This window comes from Trachymyrmex septentrionalis, unplaced genomic scaffold, assembly GCF_001594115.1.
Source record: "Trachymyrmex septentrionalis isolate Tsep2-gDNA-1 unplaced genomic scaffold, Tsep1.0 scaffold20, whole genome shotgun sequence".
Lineage (NCBI taxonomy): Eukaryota > Metazoa > Arthropoda > Insecta > Hymenoptera > Formicidae > Trachymyrmex > Trachymyrmex septentrionalis.
In genome coordinates, this window is record NW_017305180.1 from 5,111,540 (window position 1) to 5,127,338 (window position 15,799).

General features: G+C 29.9%; 1 protein-coding gene across 2 annotated transcripts in view; it reads left to right on the plus strand.

Annotated features, from left to right (window-relative positions):
- The first annotated feature begins 8,130 nt into the window (after positions 1-8,130).
- Positions 8,131-15,799, plus strand: part of LOC108747827 (cytochrome P450 4c3-like) — a 21,705-nt gene continuing 14,036 nt past the window's right edge. Inside the window, exons 1-3 of one of the 2 annotated variants that reach the window (XM_018485664.1) lie at positions 8,131-8,343; positions 8,416-8,581; positions 9,189-9,388. In XM_018485664.1, the coding sequence (XP_018341166.1) occupies positions 9,199-9,388 (190 nt within the window). In that variant the 5' untranslated portion in view covers positions 8,131-8,343; positions 8,416-8,581; positions 9,189-9,198. Of the gene's footprint in view, positions 8,582-9,188; positions 9,389-15,799 lie in introns of both variants that reach the window. The other variant, XM_018485663.1, reaches the window with a different exon arrangement.

The following is a 15,799-nucleotide window of genomic DNA, read 5'->3' on the forward strand; positions in this document are numbered from 1 at the left end:
ATAAAATTTTATAAATTATTTTTATATAAATAATGTTCTAAGTAAATATTCCATAACTTTGAATCTAAAATCGATTAGACATAATACTTTAATGAATGTAATAATGTTGAGTTTTAAATTTAGACATTAATTATTAACAAAGTTATTATATAAAATGTGTAAATAGGGGATCATACTACCTTCTTTATGTATAGGAATGCAAAGATCGGTTTTATCGAACAATTTTTTCCTGTAATCAAAATGACCACCTTATAAATCTTCACGATTCAAATGCCGCAATTTAAACGATGACGTGAGAAAGCTATAAACAGCAACAGTCAGAAGACACGGTAGTATCTCAATAATAAATTTTAGGCAATGTTGACATAAGCTAATTCCATGCTTGCCGATATCTTAGTTTCGAAGTTTCATACGACATATTATAGTAGTTTTGTTGACGAAGATAAGCAGCAGAGTTATATTTGAGTATGTTACATCACAAGCGGCTATTGTGATATAATTAATGTTAAAAATATATCGTTAAACAACAATAAAGAGATTGAAAAGTATTCATAACGAAGCTTATGATGAATTGTCTTTATTGTACTGAAATGATTCCACGCGATATTTTCACGAGGAAAAATTATATTATATAATATATGTTTAGACCAGATGTATTAATAATTAATTATCAAATATGTGACACGTAAATGTAAAAGATTTCATTGACGTGATAAAATTTGGGAATTCTATTCAGAAGTTTCATTATTGAAAAAATTTACAACTAGTAAACTCATATTTTTTAAAATAAAGTTGTTAAATATTGTATTTTATAACAAAACAAATGACGGATTAAAATTGTGTAAATATTAATAAAAACATTTATTTAAGTAATGCAAAAGAAAATATCGTATTCACGCGACTTAATATTATGATGAATGTATAAAAATAACTGATTTCGTAATGATTTTATCAAATCGATTTTTTTTTTTGCCGAAATGACTCTATTGACCCAATGAATCAATGTTTTGACTTATTGTCAGATAATTCTATTTATATAACATGATTAATTCATAATTCTTTACATATTTGATATATTTATACAGCAGTGTAATTAATTGTAATCAATATTTATCACATATTTAATTAATTTGAAAACGGTACATTTCCGAAACGATTCCATCTTGTCGGAACTAGTTATTCAAAGCGAACTAAATCTTTTTTTCCGAATACACGATTGCATATAGGAATTAATCTATGATTAAATCGATTGTTGTGTGGTTCATGAATAATGGATTAAGAATAAAAGAATATGCAAAATAACAATCCACGCGCGAACGTCTAGACATTCAGAATTTTATATTCACGCAGATGTAACAATAATAATTTTCTAAATAAAAACGAGAGCTAGTATAATGCCATGACAATTAAGTAATCAGAGTATTTGTCAGAGATAAATTTTTATTATTGATACATAATAATTAATAGTAAAAGTTTCAATCCATTCGATCAAATCCACTTGTCTCTTTCAGTAGCTGCAAAAATAATATCTCACACTCAATTTGAGAATCACACGCAATGATGAAACGTCATCCAAAAAGTACTTACTACCATGAGCCATAATCCGTTTTTTTTTTCTTTGCATTATAATAAATATAAAAAACTAATTAAGTATATGATACTTATTAAGAAGAATATGCGTCGCTCTTCTCTCTTTAACAAAATCCTATTGAGCGTAAAAAATTCTTTCTTCTTGTAAGAAGTAAACCAATACATTGACCTAAATCGTAAGCTAAAAATAGGTCTGTTGTTTTTAGCTGAAGCTCTTACATGATTCATCTTTCTTTCTTTTCTCTCCACGTTGGAAAGAAAAACAAAAAAGAAAAACCGCGCAAGAAGTTAAGTTAAAAAAAGACAGGTCTAATATTATATACACAAGTATACGAATATATGAGAACTGTGACATGAAGGCGCCATTCACTTTCGAGTTTCGCAATCATTACGTTACGTATCTTCGCAATTCGGCAAAACATGTTTGCCACAAATTGCACCAAACAATTTTGTCTCATTGAAACTTTTCTTTTTTTTTTTTTTTTTTTTTTTCATAAGAAAAGATATTTTTACAGAAATTATAAAATAGTAGCATGTACATATAAATATTAAATCTAATCTAAAACGTAATCTAATCTATATAGAAATATATATATAAAATTATCAATCTTTTAATTTGTATTATCAGCACACTTCTGCGCGAAAAAAAAACTACTGTGTCGTCGATATACACTTTTAACGTTCTAATTCATGTCAAATATGACTACCGCAACAATCATTTTAAATTCTACAATCGATATGTAGACTAATTGTAAGTAAGAATAAATTCCGCACTTCTATGAAAGATATCGCTTTAGAAAAAGTGTGATAGTTCAAAACACATCGCTCTCTTTCTGAAGTATGGAATTGAAGATAGATGTTGGTAGAACTAAACACACACACACACACACACACACACACACACACACACACACACACACACACACACACACACACACACACAAATACTAATATGCTTAATTTTCTCTCAAGCGTTTACAATGAAATTTTAAAATGTAAAACTCAAATAAGCTTTAAACCGTAAGAAATTGACTAATCATTGTTCTCCTCTCATTCGACTGTGATTGTTCAATTTTTTATAACTTAAAGCTTAAATTTTACATCTTAAAATTTCATTGTAGATGCCGCTTAAGGCTAAAGTCACAATCTTGCTTCGAAAGACCGTAAGCTGTAAGTTGTAAGTGACGATATATCGGCTACAGAATTTATGCTTTTAAACCGTAAGAATTAAGAAAGTTTTTCTCAATTCGCTTAAGTCTAACGTTTAAAACCTAAAAAATGCGCAAAAATAGTTTAAAGAAAGAAATTATCATTTAATCTCTCGACTTATGACTTAAGACCTCTTAAAACAAAGTTGCGGACCGAGCACTAACGAAGCACAGATGCTAAGATTAAGGAATGTGCAGTTTAGGACCGTGACACACAGAAAACTTATAAAGAAATCAACATGTTGAATGATCTTAAGCTCATGGCTTAACACAGAAATGTAAGTCAGTAAAACGTCCTATTGAAAAAAAATCATGTCACAAAGTTTGCACAACGAAATCATGTAATTAAGACAAGTAAATCTTGTAATGGATTCCAACGCTATGTTCCAAAATTGACTGCCTGTACTAAAAATCTATAATGGACGTAATGTAAATTGTAGCATTTTCAGCGCTGGCAGAAAATTTGGAACACAACCCAAATCAATATGTGATTTTTTAAATTGCTTAATATGAAAAGTCACATGATAATGTTTTTTTCTTTTACATGATTTATTTGTCTTAATTTATCTACATAACACAATTTCATTACGTAACTTTGTTATGCGATTTTTTTCAGTAGGAGGTGATACAAATGTTTTGAAACTTTCGATTGACCAATCAAAAAATACTTTAAAGCATTTGTAGCATCAAATGGACCCGCCTATATCACGAACACTCGCGAATGTATCTGTGCGAACAAGGGCGGATCTAGAGAGTTATTTTGGGGAGGAGGGAGCGGGCGATATAATAAAATGTAAATATTTACAATACGAATTAGAAATGTTCCTATACCGGTTGAATGCATTCTACATCTTTGATGCTTATAATTCAATGTGAATGTTATATATACAGGGTGTTTCATTTTAAGTGATATGGTCGATTATCTCGCGAATCGATGATTTTATTAAAAAATTTTTTGATCAAAAGTTGCATGGCTTGAAGGGGAACACATGATGGAAATGTGGACTTGATCTTGAGTGACTTCAAAATCAGGTCAAGGATATTAATATTTTTTTAAATGGAAATCCCTTTTTTTTATTACATATTCTTCTAGCTTATCTTGAGAGCTTTGCATTAAGTACTTGTTAAGTTATAAGGCAAGACCAATCACTGATTCGGCAAACTAAGGCAAGATCGATCACTGATCCGGCCGATTAAGGCAAGACCGATCACTGATCCTGCCAACTAAGACAAGACATGCATACACGAATAACACTGACGGTACTGTAACTTTCAAACTCCATAACTCGGGAAGTATGGAAATGAAACGTAACTCTATTATAGTGTTTTGAAAAGCTCTCAAGCTACAAAAATATGTAATAAAAAGTAGAGGTTTCTATTTAAAAAAACATTAATGATCTTGACCTAATTTTGACAAGGTCACTCAAGGTCAAGTCCACATTTCTGTCATGTGTCCCCCTTCAAGCCATGCAACTTTTGTTCGAAAAATTCTTTAATAAAATCATTAATTCGCGAGATAATTACTTAAAATAAAACACCTTTATATACATGCTATGTACAATACATGCACATATATCATATTTGTAATTATTTGAACTGCGCACCAAATTGGTTTTTTGAACTTATAAGCGCAATTAAACTACTGTAATATCACAAATTAAATTAAATTGATAAGCATTTTTTAATAATTTGATGCTCAATCAAGTATTACATTAGAAAGATATTGTATGCGATATTAATATGCTAAAAATAAATAAATTTATTGCGAAAAATATTGCTTTGGAATCGAACCCGGATCTCTTGTATTTTTAGACCACGGAATAAAAAGAACGAGACCAAATTCAAGGAAGAAACATAAGCTTAAAACTTGGTTTCGAAAAACACATAAAAAATCGGAATGATGCGATTTTAATACCGTTGTGAAAAAAGTTGGAAGTATATATCATATAATAATATAACGTATACGGAATACACATGTACGCTCGTTTTATTTTTAATGTAAGAATTCCAATTTGTATAAAATTTCATTTTATTTGATTAAATAATAAATGCATCAATATTTATTAAAAAATACATACATTCATGCATAGTTATAGATTATCATTAAATTATTTTTTTAATTTACCAACATCGAAAAACTTTAAAATTTAAAAAAAATCAAATGGGACTTGAACTTTTCTTTTCAGAATATATTCTATGAAAATACACAAGTTTATAGAATTACAGGGAAAATGGAAGAAAAAATATTTATCAAATCCTCTGACAATTTTTTCCGACAGGAGTGCTCGAATTTGTTCTACCGTACAGCGCTTTTCCAAAGCCAGAAATTGAGCTCAACTTTTTCGTGACTGGCCGCTTGAGTTTGGTCTCCTTTTTATTTCGTACTTTAGGCTATGAGACGGTCGACCCCTCTGCCCCCCTTCTCCTCCACCCATAACGCCTCTGTGTGCGAATTAGCACGCGCCTGTTATTAACTACGTTTCACATCACACATCTCCTACGATAAAGTTGTCTTTCTTATCAAGAGAGGAAGAATGTCATATTCTCCGGAACACACACGACAAAATAATAATTAAAAAAAAAAATGTTTTTCCTCTCATTTGGGAATTAATTTTCTTATTTTCCTAAGCAATCACAATGGTGCTGAACCTTTGCAATCATACGGAAACTGCTGTTTCGATGCCTGGTAAGAAATTTGTCGTGCATGAATATGTACAAATATATATAAACATATATAAATACGCATAAACATGTAAAAAAAATTGTTCAAACATAATTATTCATAGTTTTATATATAATTATACGTAAGTAATTTTTTTACATTTCTTCAAACTTGATTTTTTCTAAAACAAATAATGCAAAAATTACCTTTTTAATTATTTTTAATGTTTTTATATTACTATTATTATTTCTATTGCACTAAAAAATAATTTTGCAAAAGAAAAAAGAATGTATGAGCATGTATGAACATATTTCATATATCATTATACATGTTTATGAATATTTATGCGTGTTTATGTATATTTATTTATACATGTATGTTTATGTATAATATGTTTATGTATACATATTTATACATATTCATGCATGAACAATTTTTTACTAGATATGATCTACGAACACTGAATGTTCAACAGATGTATAACTGTGACATATAATATTTAAAGTCTGTTTTTTATTGCTGCACTCTGGACCGATGCAATAAGTTTAAATGAAACAAACATATATTTGTTTTATTTCAACTTATTGCACTGTGTGTACTAGTTCAGAAAGTGCAGCAATAAAAAACAGACCCGTAGAAAAACGTGAATCAACGTCGCTCATCGAACTGGTCTAATACAAATAATATCATTTATGCGAGCATTCTGCACGCGCGGCCGATTCCCTCATAAACATATACAGTTTAGAAATGAGTTTCGTTATAAAAGATCAATTTAAGAGTAATTTAAATTTTCTATTTACATGATATTTCATTAGTGTTTATTTTTTACATTTAATAAAATAGATTTTGATATAAAATTTATTCAATGTCGTTCCAATGTTGCAGCAACATTAATAATCAAAGTGGAAAAATTAATAAAGATTCAATTTATTCAACATTTTTTTAACGTTGCATTAACAATAAATGTAGAAGAATCACTATAGATACACACACACACACACACAACATCAGTAAAACATTCACACTTTAATATTCAACATTGCAACATCTCAGACATTCTTTCAACGTTCTGTGTTGTATAGGAACCCCCCTTTTTGTCGTGTACATTTTTTTCTTTACGTCCGCACCGCATTATGGTTCAAGAGCTCAAAATTTTGGCCAAGAGTTCATTTTTTAATAAGAATTTTTTAATATCTTTTATGTATAGAATTTGAAAGATAATATATCAGTAATCAAAGAACTCATCAATTTTTTTATAATTGAGTTCACTATAGAATGCAAAATTTCTCGCTCCGGGAAATTCGCTCGTTTATTTTTTCTCACTGTATCATTTAGTGAAAATTTGACAAATTACATTAAGAAATTAATATTTATTCACAAAACTTTTACACATTCTTGTTATAGGTATTTACTACACTATTGTATAAAAAATTAGTAATTAAAACTTATACAAACAGAGAAATAAAATAATACACAATGTTAATGCAAATTTACATCGCGTAATAATAAAATAATAATTAATACAGCCTGCAAAAAATCATTCGATTTCTCTCACATAAATTCACATTTTGTAAAATGTTTCTTTGATCAGTTTTATTCAAAATCTAGTTGCTGCCAGAGGGTGCCGAATAAATAGTTATTATTTATTCTTTTTAGGCATGCATTATTTTAAATATGAAAAATTATTCGAAATCTGATTAAAGAAAGCAATAAGGATTATATTGTAAATCAGTGGATTATGAATACTTATGTATTAAATTAATCATTTAAATTTATTATTACAAAATTTAGTTGACTAATTTATTTTTAAAAACATATACGATGTAAAAGTGCCTTGATTTTTAAAATATTAAAAAATATAAAAAATATTTTTTATTATTAAAATATATGTTTATTAAATAAATTTTGGTGAGAACATTTAAAAATATTAGAGTTTGGCCAAAATCTCTTAAACCATATATGTATAGTGTACTGATGTGAAATGAGCAGGTGATTTGCTTCGAAGGCTTCGACATTTAAACTTCAGAGCTTCGAAGATTCGAAGGTTCGAAGGTTCGAAAATTCGGAGCTTCAAATTTTCGAAACTCCGAAAGCTTCAATACTTCAAAGTTCGAAGCTTCGAACAATTAAAATTATATCATTATTAATTTAATATAATAAAGTAATAATATTGTAATAGGTGCGCACATTTACAAAAATTATACGACAAAATCTAAAATGAAATAAAGCTTCGAAGACATTTTAAACTTCGAAGCTTAAAAATTTTTTTTAAGTAACAGTTCTAATATGAAACGTTCTCCGCGGAGAAGGCGGAAATTCATGCGCATAATGAGTAACCGCTCCAGGTCTCCACGAGTCATACTGACGCAGTGCCGATTCGCATAACAGTGACAATGGCGAAGTCTTTTCCACTCGCTTGTCACTTCCCTCTCTTTCCACCACGTATCATAATACTCGCGCCTGAGAGGAGGATAGGATCGTTACTATATGTAGTGGTAGAAGAAGGGAGGTGGAGCCGCGCTCACGTCCGACCGGTACTCAGCCTCCAATGTATTTCTACGAGTTCGCTTGCGTATCATATACGTATACGCACGTAACAGACGTTCAGTGTAACACATGTTTACGAATATATATATATATTCCAATCGGTACGCAGCGTACACATACGCGTGTTCGCAATTCTATTGGTGGAAAAGAAGTTAGTCGCTGATCGCTGTAGTACAATCCGGTAGTATATAAGGGCGACTCTTCCGCACTGATCATTCATTATAAGCGGAAGGCATAGCAAGGCATCACGGTGTAACTTTGTGCGTATTAATTCACTCTTGGAAAATCAGTGTTTCCTCTTCTCACGCTTCCACGGCTTTTTTCACGGTGGACTTGGTAATTGCCAACTGTTTTCCGCTTCTCAGTACAAAGCGTACTTGTATCTAAGATTTGATTTTTCACTTATAGCCGGTGAGCATCTCTGCGATACGATCCGATCGCTCTACGATTCGCCCGCGGCGAAAAAGTTAAGAACCAATTGAGTCTTATCGCGGAAGAAAATCCCGACTGAATCTAGTATCACAGAAGCGAATCCGACTTAGCGATTGAATCTCTGACGTCTCTCGTACTAGCAGTATGTATACATGATTTTCTTCTCGATTTTTACTCTAGCCTCGTTATTGCCGGGTTCTTTTTTCAACAGGACGGTCGCACAGCAAAATTTTTCACACAATTCTAATCTTGTATCTACAAAAAAAATTGAATAAGTACTTTTCTTGATATCTGCAAAAGAAAAATCACAAATTTCGTGTGAGAGCGCTCAATCTTTTCTAAAGTTGTATGTTTATAAAAGATTAAACGCTCTTGAACTCTGACGAGATTCATGATTATTTAGCAGATTTCAAAAAGAGTGCTTGCCTTTTCTACACGGAGAGAATTTTCTTTTTATCCTGAAAATATGATAGTTGTGGTACAACACAATATTTTAAAGATTTTTATCATGCACTTCAGTAAAATTAATTAAACTTATTATATACTTTATTATAGTTTTATTAATGAATGAGAAAGATTTACATTAAAATTCTTTGAAATACAATGTTGTCCACGAGACTATCATATTTTTAGGATAAACTCTGAGAAAAAATTCTTTCCGTATAAAGAATAAAAAAAAATTTTATTTTTCCGATCGCTCTGTTGAAAAAGAGATAGCGAGTATTAATACGACCGATTAAACATTACAGGTGCAAAAATATGATCGTTTTAGCAGTTCTGATCTCAGAATGGTCTTTTCTGACCATTTTTCTACTGATCTGCATGGTCACGCTCTCGATGGCATTAATGGTACGGAGGGCTAAGTTTTTATATGCTTTAAAAAACGTGCCATATCCCACAGCGTTGCCGATTGTCGGTAATGCTTATCAACTCAACTGCACACAAGAAGGTAAGTCCTAGCTGATATAAACTTCTCTATCATATTGCCTGTGATGTGTGCACGTTGTGTTATTACACAGGATATAGGACCTACTTAGAACGTTTAATATTGATTACGAACGACGAAATTTTGTAGAAGTTTCTTTGGGTAAAAAGGTACTTTTCAGTGGTCCATTGCCTCCCAAGAGGAGATACGAGCGTATAATGAAAATTTTTTTTTGTTTTTTTTTTTGGTGTCGCTGGGAATCGAACCCGGAAACTCTAGTATTGCAGACCAGTGCGCTGTCCACTTTGTTACACTCGCTCTCGAAGATCCGTACTCTCTATACGAGCTAAGAATTATTTTGCTAACGTAATTAAATATAAATCTGGAACTAATTTTGTTAAAATCAAAGTAATAATATATCGAGTTAGGAAAAAAAATCGGTACCTCCGAATAACTTGGAAAATATAAATTTTATAGAAAAATATTTCAAATAAAAGTTGCAGAATATAAAAAGATCCAAATATTTTTAACAAAATTGTTTTTTAAATTTAATAACACATGTTGATGGATAACTGTCGAAGTTGGACCGATCGTGTTTGAAAATAAATAATATATATAATATTTGTCAATGCCGCTATTATTTGTCGAATAGGTTGCATAAAAAATATTGTTACGAGAAAAACCATATGTGCAACGTAAAGAACGATTTTACTGAAGTATCTAAAAAAATTAGACACATACAGATCTGAAAATAATTTTGTTGGATTATCAAATTATACAGAACGCTCAAATTAGTTGTTAGATTGTTAAAATTTTTTGCAGTATTGCTTATCATGATAGAGTTTTCTACATAATTATTTTAACAGCCCAATAAAATTATTTTTATAATATTATTTATCTAATACAAGATTATTATATATAATTTTTTTTATATACAAGATTAGTTGAAAAAGAAATGATTATTTATGTAAAAGTAAATAAAAAAATAGTATTTTTGTACAAGATGAGGAAAGATTAAATTTGAAAGTTTATCCGATAAAATTACATATTGTTTAATATAGAATATTTTGTTTTATACTTTATTTTATTTTTATAATAACTATTATATGTTATAGGTATTATGTACAAGATGTGCTACTTTATGCTAAAACAAACAACTTCTTTTTGCAAAATTGCGTCCGAAGAGTAGTTTTTACAGAAGAGTAGTTGAAGTTAACAAATGAGCAAAAAAAAATTATTTATCAAACGCAATTTTGTTAAAGGAAAAAGTTATTTGTTTCAGTTATAAAGTATCACACATCTTGTATTTTGCGGACGTGAATTTTGAAACACTCTGTACATATAATTAATAAATAGTATTAAAGTATTTCTCCGACTACAATCGCGTTAGAAAATTAATCGCGTACAACCTACGAATATGCCTCTCTGCGCGTGCTCTCTAAAGAGAGAAACTTTAAAGTCGAGCGTACACACACACGCATAAATGTCGTATCTGTGTACACTAGTCCGCACTGAAGACAGTTGAAATTTAATATGGCAACTGCATGTCCTTGTCTCGTTGCTCAGCGTGCAAGAAGGAGAATTTCATCAAATTACAAATTTAAACTACTCTAATTCAGAAACGATACCGCTAGGCCCTCGAATTTTTTATAAGGGTCTTAAAATATTTCTACATTATATATATATTTTTTTTTAATTTGTAGAAGATTTTCGCTGCAAAGTATTAAAACTTCGGCAAAATGTTAAAAACTTTAAAAACATGTTAAAAACTTTAAAGATAAATATCTCCATTTCGGCACTGCTAGGATTTGAAATTTTAACCATATATAAATAAAATTATTTCAAATATAATATCCAAATTTCAAAAAAATTTGTAGAAACTCAATTTCTCGGAGAAATATCTTAAAAAAAATATCTAAAAATATTTGTTTTGTGACAAATTATATTTTTATTCATACATTTTTATAAAGGAATAATAATCTGCAGAAAATATAAATATTCTTTTTTAGAAAGATAAGATTAAATTAAAACTCTCTTTTAATTTATTATTTAATATTACAAATATTACACATCAAAGCATTTGACCTAAGTATTAATAGAGCAGTGTGGTTTTCTGTCTTATGACGCGTAACGCATTTGAAAAGCAATGAAGCTTTATTTACATGAGACGACGTTTGCATTTTTCACATGTAAAGGATTCCTTTGTCATATAAATCAGTGTGAAAATATCTTGGATATCATTAAAGTCAAAAGGACAAAAAAAGTAGATTTACTTCAGTAAGTAGCATCAATTTTCTATTGTTAAAAAAATATTGAAAAAGAAAAGAACAGTTAGGAATGATTTTATATTCGCTTTGAGGAAATAAATTTATATGATTAAATTGAAATCTATACGAATTTATTTTAGGGAAAAAAATAAAATAATTATTTTAAGCTTATTTATAAGATTTTATTTATTATTTATTATATTTGAGATATAAAAAATTAATTTGTAATACAACTTATTAAAAATAATAAGAATTTTTCTGCCATTGAAGATAGCCCAAAAATTTCGAATATTTCTCGTTTTGTCGCGATTCTGAGAACAAGACAATTTGCCATCTCCTGATTTAACTTCCCTTAGAGGAAATTTTATTGCTTAACAATATCAAACACTTAATGAAACAAATATAGAATTAAATAAGACGAAATTTAAAAGAAATAACTAAATATAAAGTACACACAGACAGAACATTTCCAAAAATTATTAATAATACTTTTCTCTAATCTGGATCTCTGAATCTGCGTTCTCTGAATCTGTGTTTCATTTCTTTTGTCATACTCCACTAAATATTCCTGGATATAGGATTTTACATAAATATTTGCTTACACATCCATTTACGATGCACTTCCTTAAAACTTCATGAACTTTAAATGCTTTCAAATGTAAAAATCAATTGGGTTTGAAGTTCAAACGTAATAAATCGAGCAGTTATCATGCAACAGAATGAAGTTTTCTGCGATCAATACGTTTTGTAGAAAAATGACTATTTATAAAAACTAACAAATAATTTTTATAACAAAATGTTCTGTCTTGTGTATTTTTGTTTTTGTTTGTTTCCATTAAATTGTGTCTTGATTAATACTTGTTCTATATTAATTGTTTTATACCTATATTATTAAATAATAAAATTCTTCCAACCTCAAAAACTAAATGTTTCTAGACCCAAGTTTATATAAATTTTTTTTAATGTTTGGTTGACATGAATACGTACTTGAAATATTGAATAATTGTAGCATTTTCAATAATGAATTTAATTGCTTTGATGCCCGTTTTTACCAATGTAGTTTAATTTTAATCTCGGTTCAACTAATTCCTCATTTTTTAATTTTAAGAATTAGGAAAATGAAGAGTAAGTTGAAATGAGATTAAAGTTAATCTACATTGGTAGAAACGGGCATGAGAGCGATTAAATACAATTTGCTAGGATTTTAAGTTTGTTCCGAAATATGTTTTCGAATACAGGTCAACTCAGGTCAGATCAAGACAATCTATAAGTAACTCAAGATGAAACTTATGATGCCATTTATCACTCTCGGAATGATCAACTTGCTACGACTGACAATATTATTATTTAAATACACCGTCTGTTATAAAGTTTTCTAAAAAAAAAAAGACTTCCTACAATACATATTATATATAGACTTTTCTAAAGAAAGATCTACAATAATCATCTCGCGCAGTCTTCTCGTGCTGTTTGTTAGCGTGCTTTAAAACGGATTTACACGCCACATCAAATACAAGTTTTAGCACTATTGGATTTTCATTTCCGCAATTTTATAAATTTTTTAATAAACGGTATTCTATTTCTTAAAATCATAAAGTCACACTACAATAACCTGCAAAAATTAAGAAATCAATATTTTGATCTTTACAAATCCTCTGTCTCTTCTTAATGATGGACTTTGAAAATTTGCCTTATAATACAGTATAAATATTACGTAAGAACAAGTGTTGCGCTGTAACATTCACTTTTCTTTTCTTCTGAGATGTAGAAAATGCAACGTTAGCATTATATCGAGAATACTTAGCACATTCCACATCTATTATTTAAATAATTATAAATCGCTAAGAATTATCTCTTGGTATAGCTTAAAAATGAAGATGACTTTCATCTATAAACATAAAAATATTATCATAAACGTTGTGATTAATAGTCAAGCATAGTCAGTAATCATTAAACTCCATCGTATGTTATGATGTAATGCAATTATCAATGCTGCATTACTAATTCTCGGACATTTTGAATTCTCACAGACATTATAAGGAATTTAACTCTCGGAGATCGACGAAGTGACGCGAAATTCGTGAGTTACGTTATATCTATATTGCTGCTTTGTCAATCCGCGGCGCAGACCCCGAGAGTTTAACTCGACAACTTTAGTGCAAAACAAAATTTGCATGGGTAATTTTGCTAGAGAGTGCAATGCAACGAATATTGAGAACAGATACGTGCCGGTCGCTGCACGATCAGTGCTGTGGTCAGATAAAACATCTGATCCAGATATTCTAAATCATTTTCATCCATTCACGAGTACTTAAAAATTTTACTAGAATAAAGCAGCATTTTGCGAAATGTGAAAGTCAATTTTTATCACAAACGACGCTAGTTTAATAATAATATTGTAACACACACACACACACGCGCGCGCGCGCACACTTCGCTGAAATACATATTTATATTTATATTATTTATGATTCATTTTATACCATGTGAAGAAAATGTAACAATTTTTGTATTCACGAGAAAGAAGTATATTTTACGTCACAAAAGTTCACAAAAAGTTACAACACATTCTATATAAGGACATATTTTTCTTTTTTCCTTCTAATTTACGAAACAGTGCAAAGATGAAGTAATTACACACGAAATACAATAACTATTGTATAATGTATACTTGACGTAAACAAGATTTGAATAACTATGTTTTAATTATACTACGTTTTAATTATACGCGACAATATTTTTATTTTACAATTAGATATAAATATGTTTTTCAGATGTTAAAAGATTAAAAACCGTGATTTTTTTAATATTCATATAATATATTTGTTCCACTAATATCCGTTTCTATCAATATATACTAACTTTAATCTCGGTTCAACTTACTCTTTATCTTTTTCTAATTCTTAGACTTAGAAAAAAAATGAAGTTAGTTGTGAATCAAAATTAAAATTAAACTACATTGATAAAAACGACCATAAAACAATCAAATTGATTACTGCAATATAAGACGAAATAAAACTTTCACATAAAGACACGCGCGCGTGATGAAAAACGAAGAAAGGAGAGAAATGTGGTTGGTGAGCTCGGTCCACCAATGATAATCGCCTGGCATAAAGAAATGAAGGCGAAGAAGAAAAAGGAGAAGAAGAAAAAGCAGGTCGAGGTCGCCCGAGCAGTCTGAATAACGGCGCGTAATTGCATACGATTTTGTATTACGTACCCTTTTCGTTTTGCGAGAAAAGGAGAGAAGATAAAAAGAGAAAGTATGGGCGGTAGGGTTTCGCTTAAAAAGAAAAGAAACGAAAGAGATGAAACGCCCGGCGCGAGATTCAGACTATTCGGCCGACTGGCCTGTCGGGGATAAATAATTCCGAGCCAGACTCCGGCCAGACGTCCTCGTCTGCGAGAGGAGAATAGAATCTGAACGCTTCTCTCTCTCTCTCTCTTCGTGTGCCGCTATGATAAATAAATCGCAATAATCAAAGGGACATTACAAGCATTGACTGAAAAGACGACACAAGCGCGATTAACGTGCGGCAGCAACACTTCACGCGTATCCTGCTAAAAAAAAAAACCATCATCGAATGAGTCATTATTTTTTAACATCACGCAAAACAAGATTATACGTATGTTAATTAACTTAAATAAGTATCTACGAGATTTCTTTCGATGTTTTTTTTTTCCTGATTTTATTTTTTTGCTTATCGCTTCCAGGAAGCGACAAATTGAAATTAAAATTCTTGAGCAACAACTCAAAAAATAAACCAATTTTTTTATCAATTAACGACGAAAAAAAAATTACTTCCAAGTGTTAAACTTGTTGACCTTAATTTAAATTTCAACGTGTGTGCAGTTCTTGTTATGAAAACGCACGTGGAACATAATTACATAATAATTAGATGGAGCAATTTTAAAGAAAAAGATAAGAAAACTTAAACTGCATTAGTAAACGAAAAATCATTTAAAGTATAAACTATAGATTGACATTCATTTTTCGCTCAAAAAGTGTCTTACGTTTAATGTGATTATTTATTTAGCACATGTGAAAATATGTACAGTATTATATTACATACTTTTATTCTTTGTTCAATTTCACGACGTATCTTTACGATGACGATGGGATGGGAATGATGAGTTGGGGCGGGTTAGGGGGGGGGGGGAGCTAAAA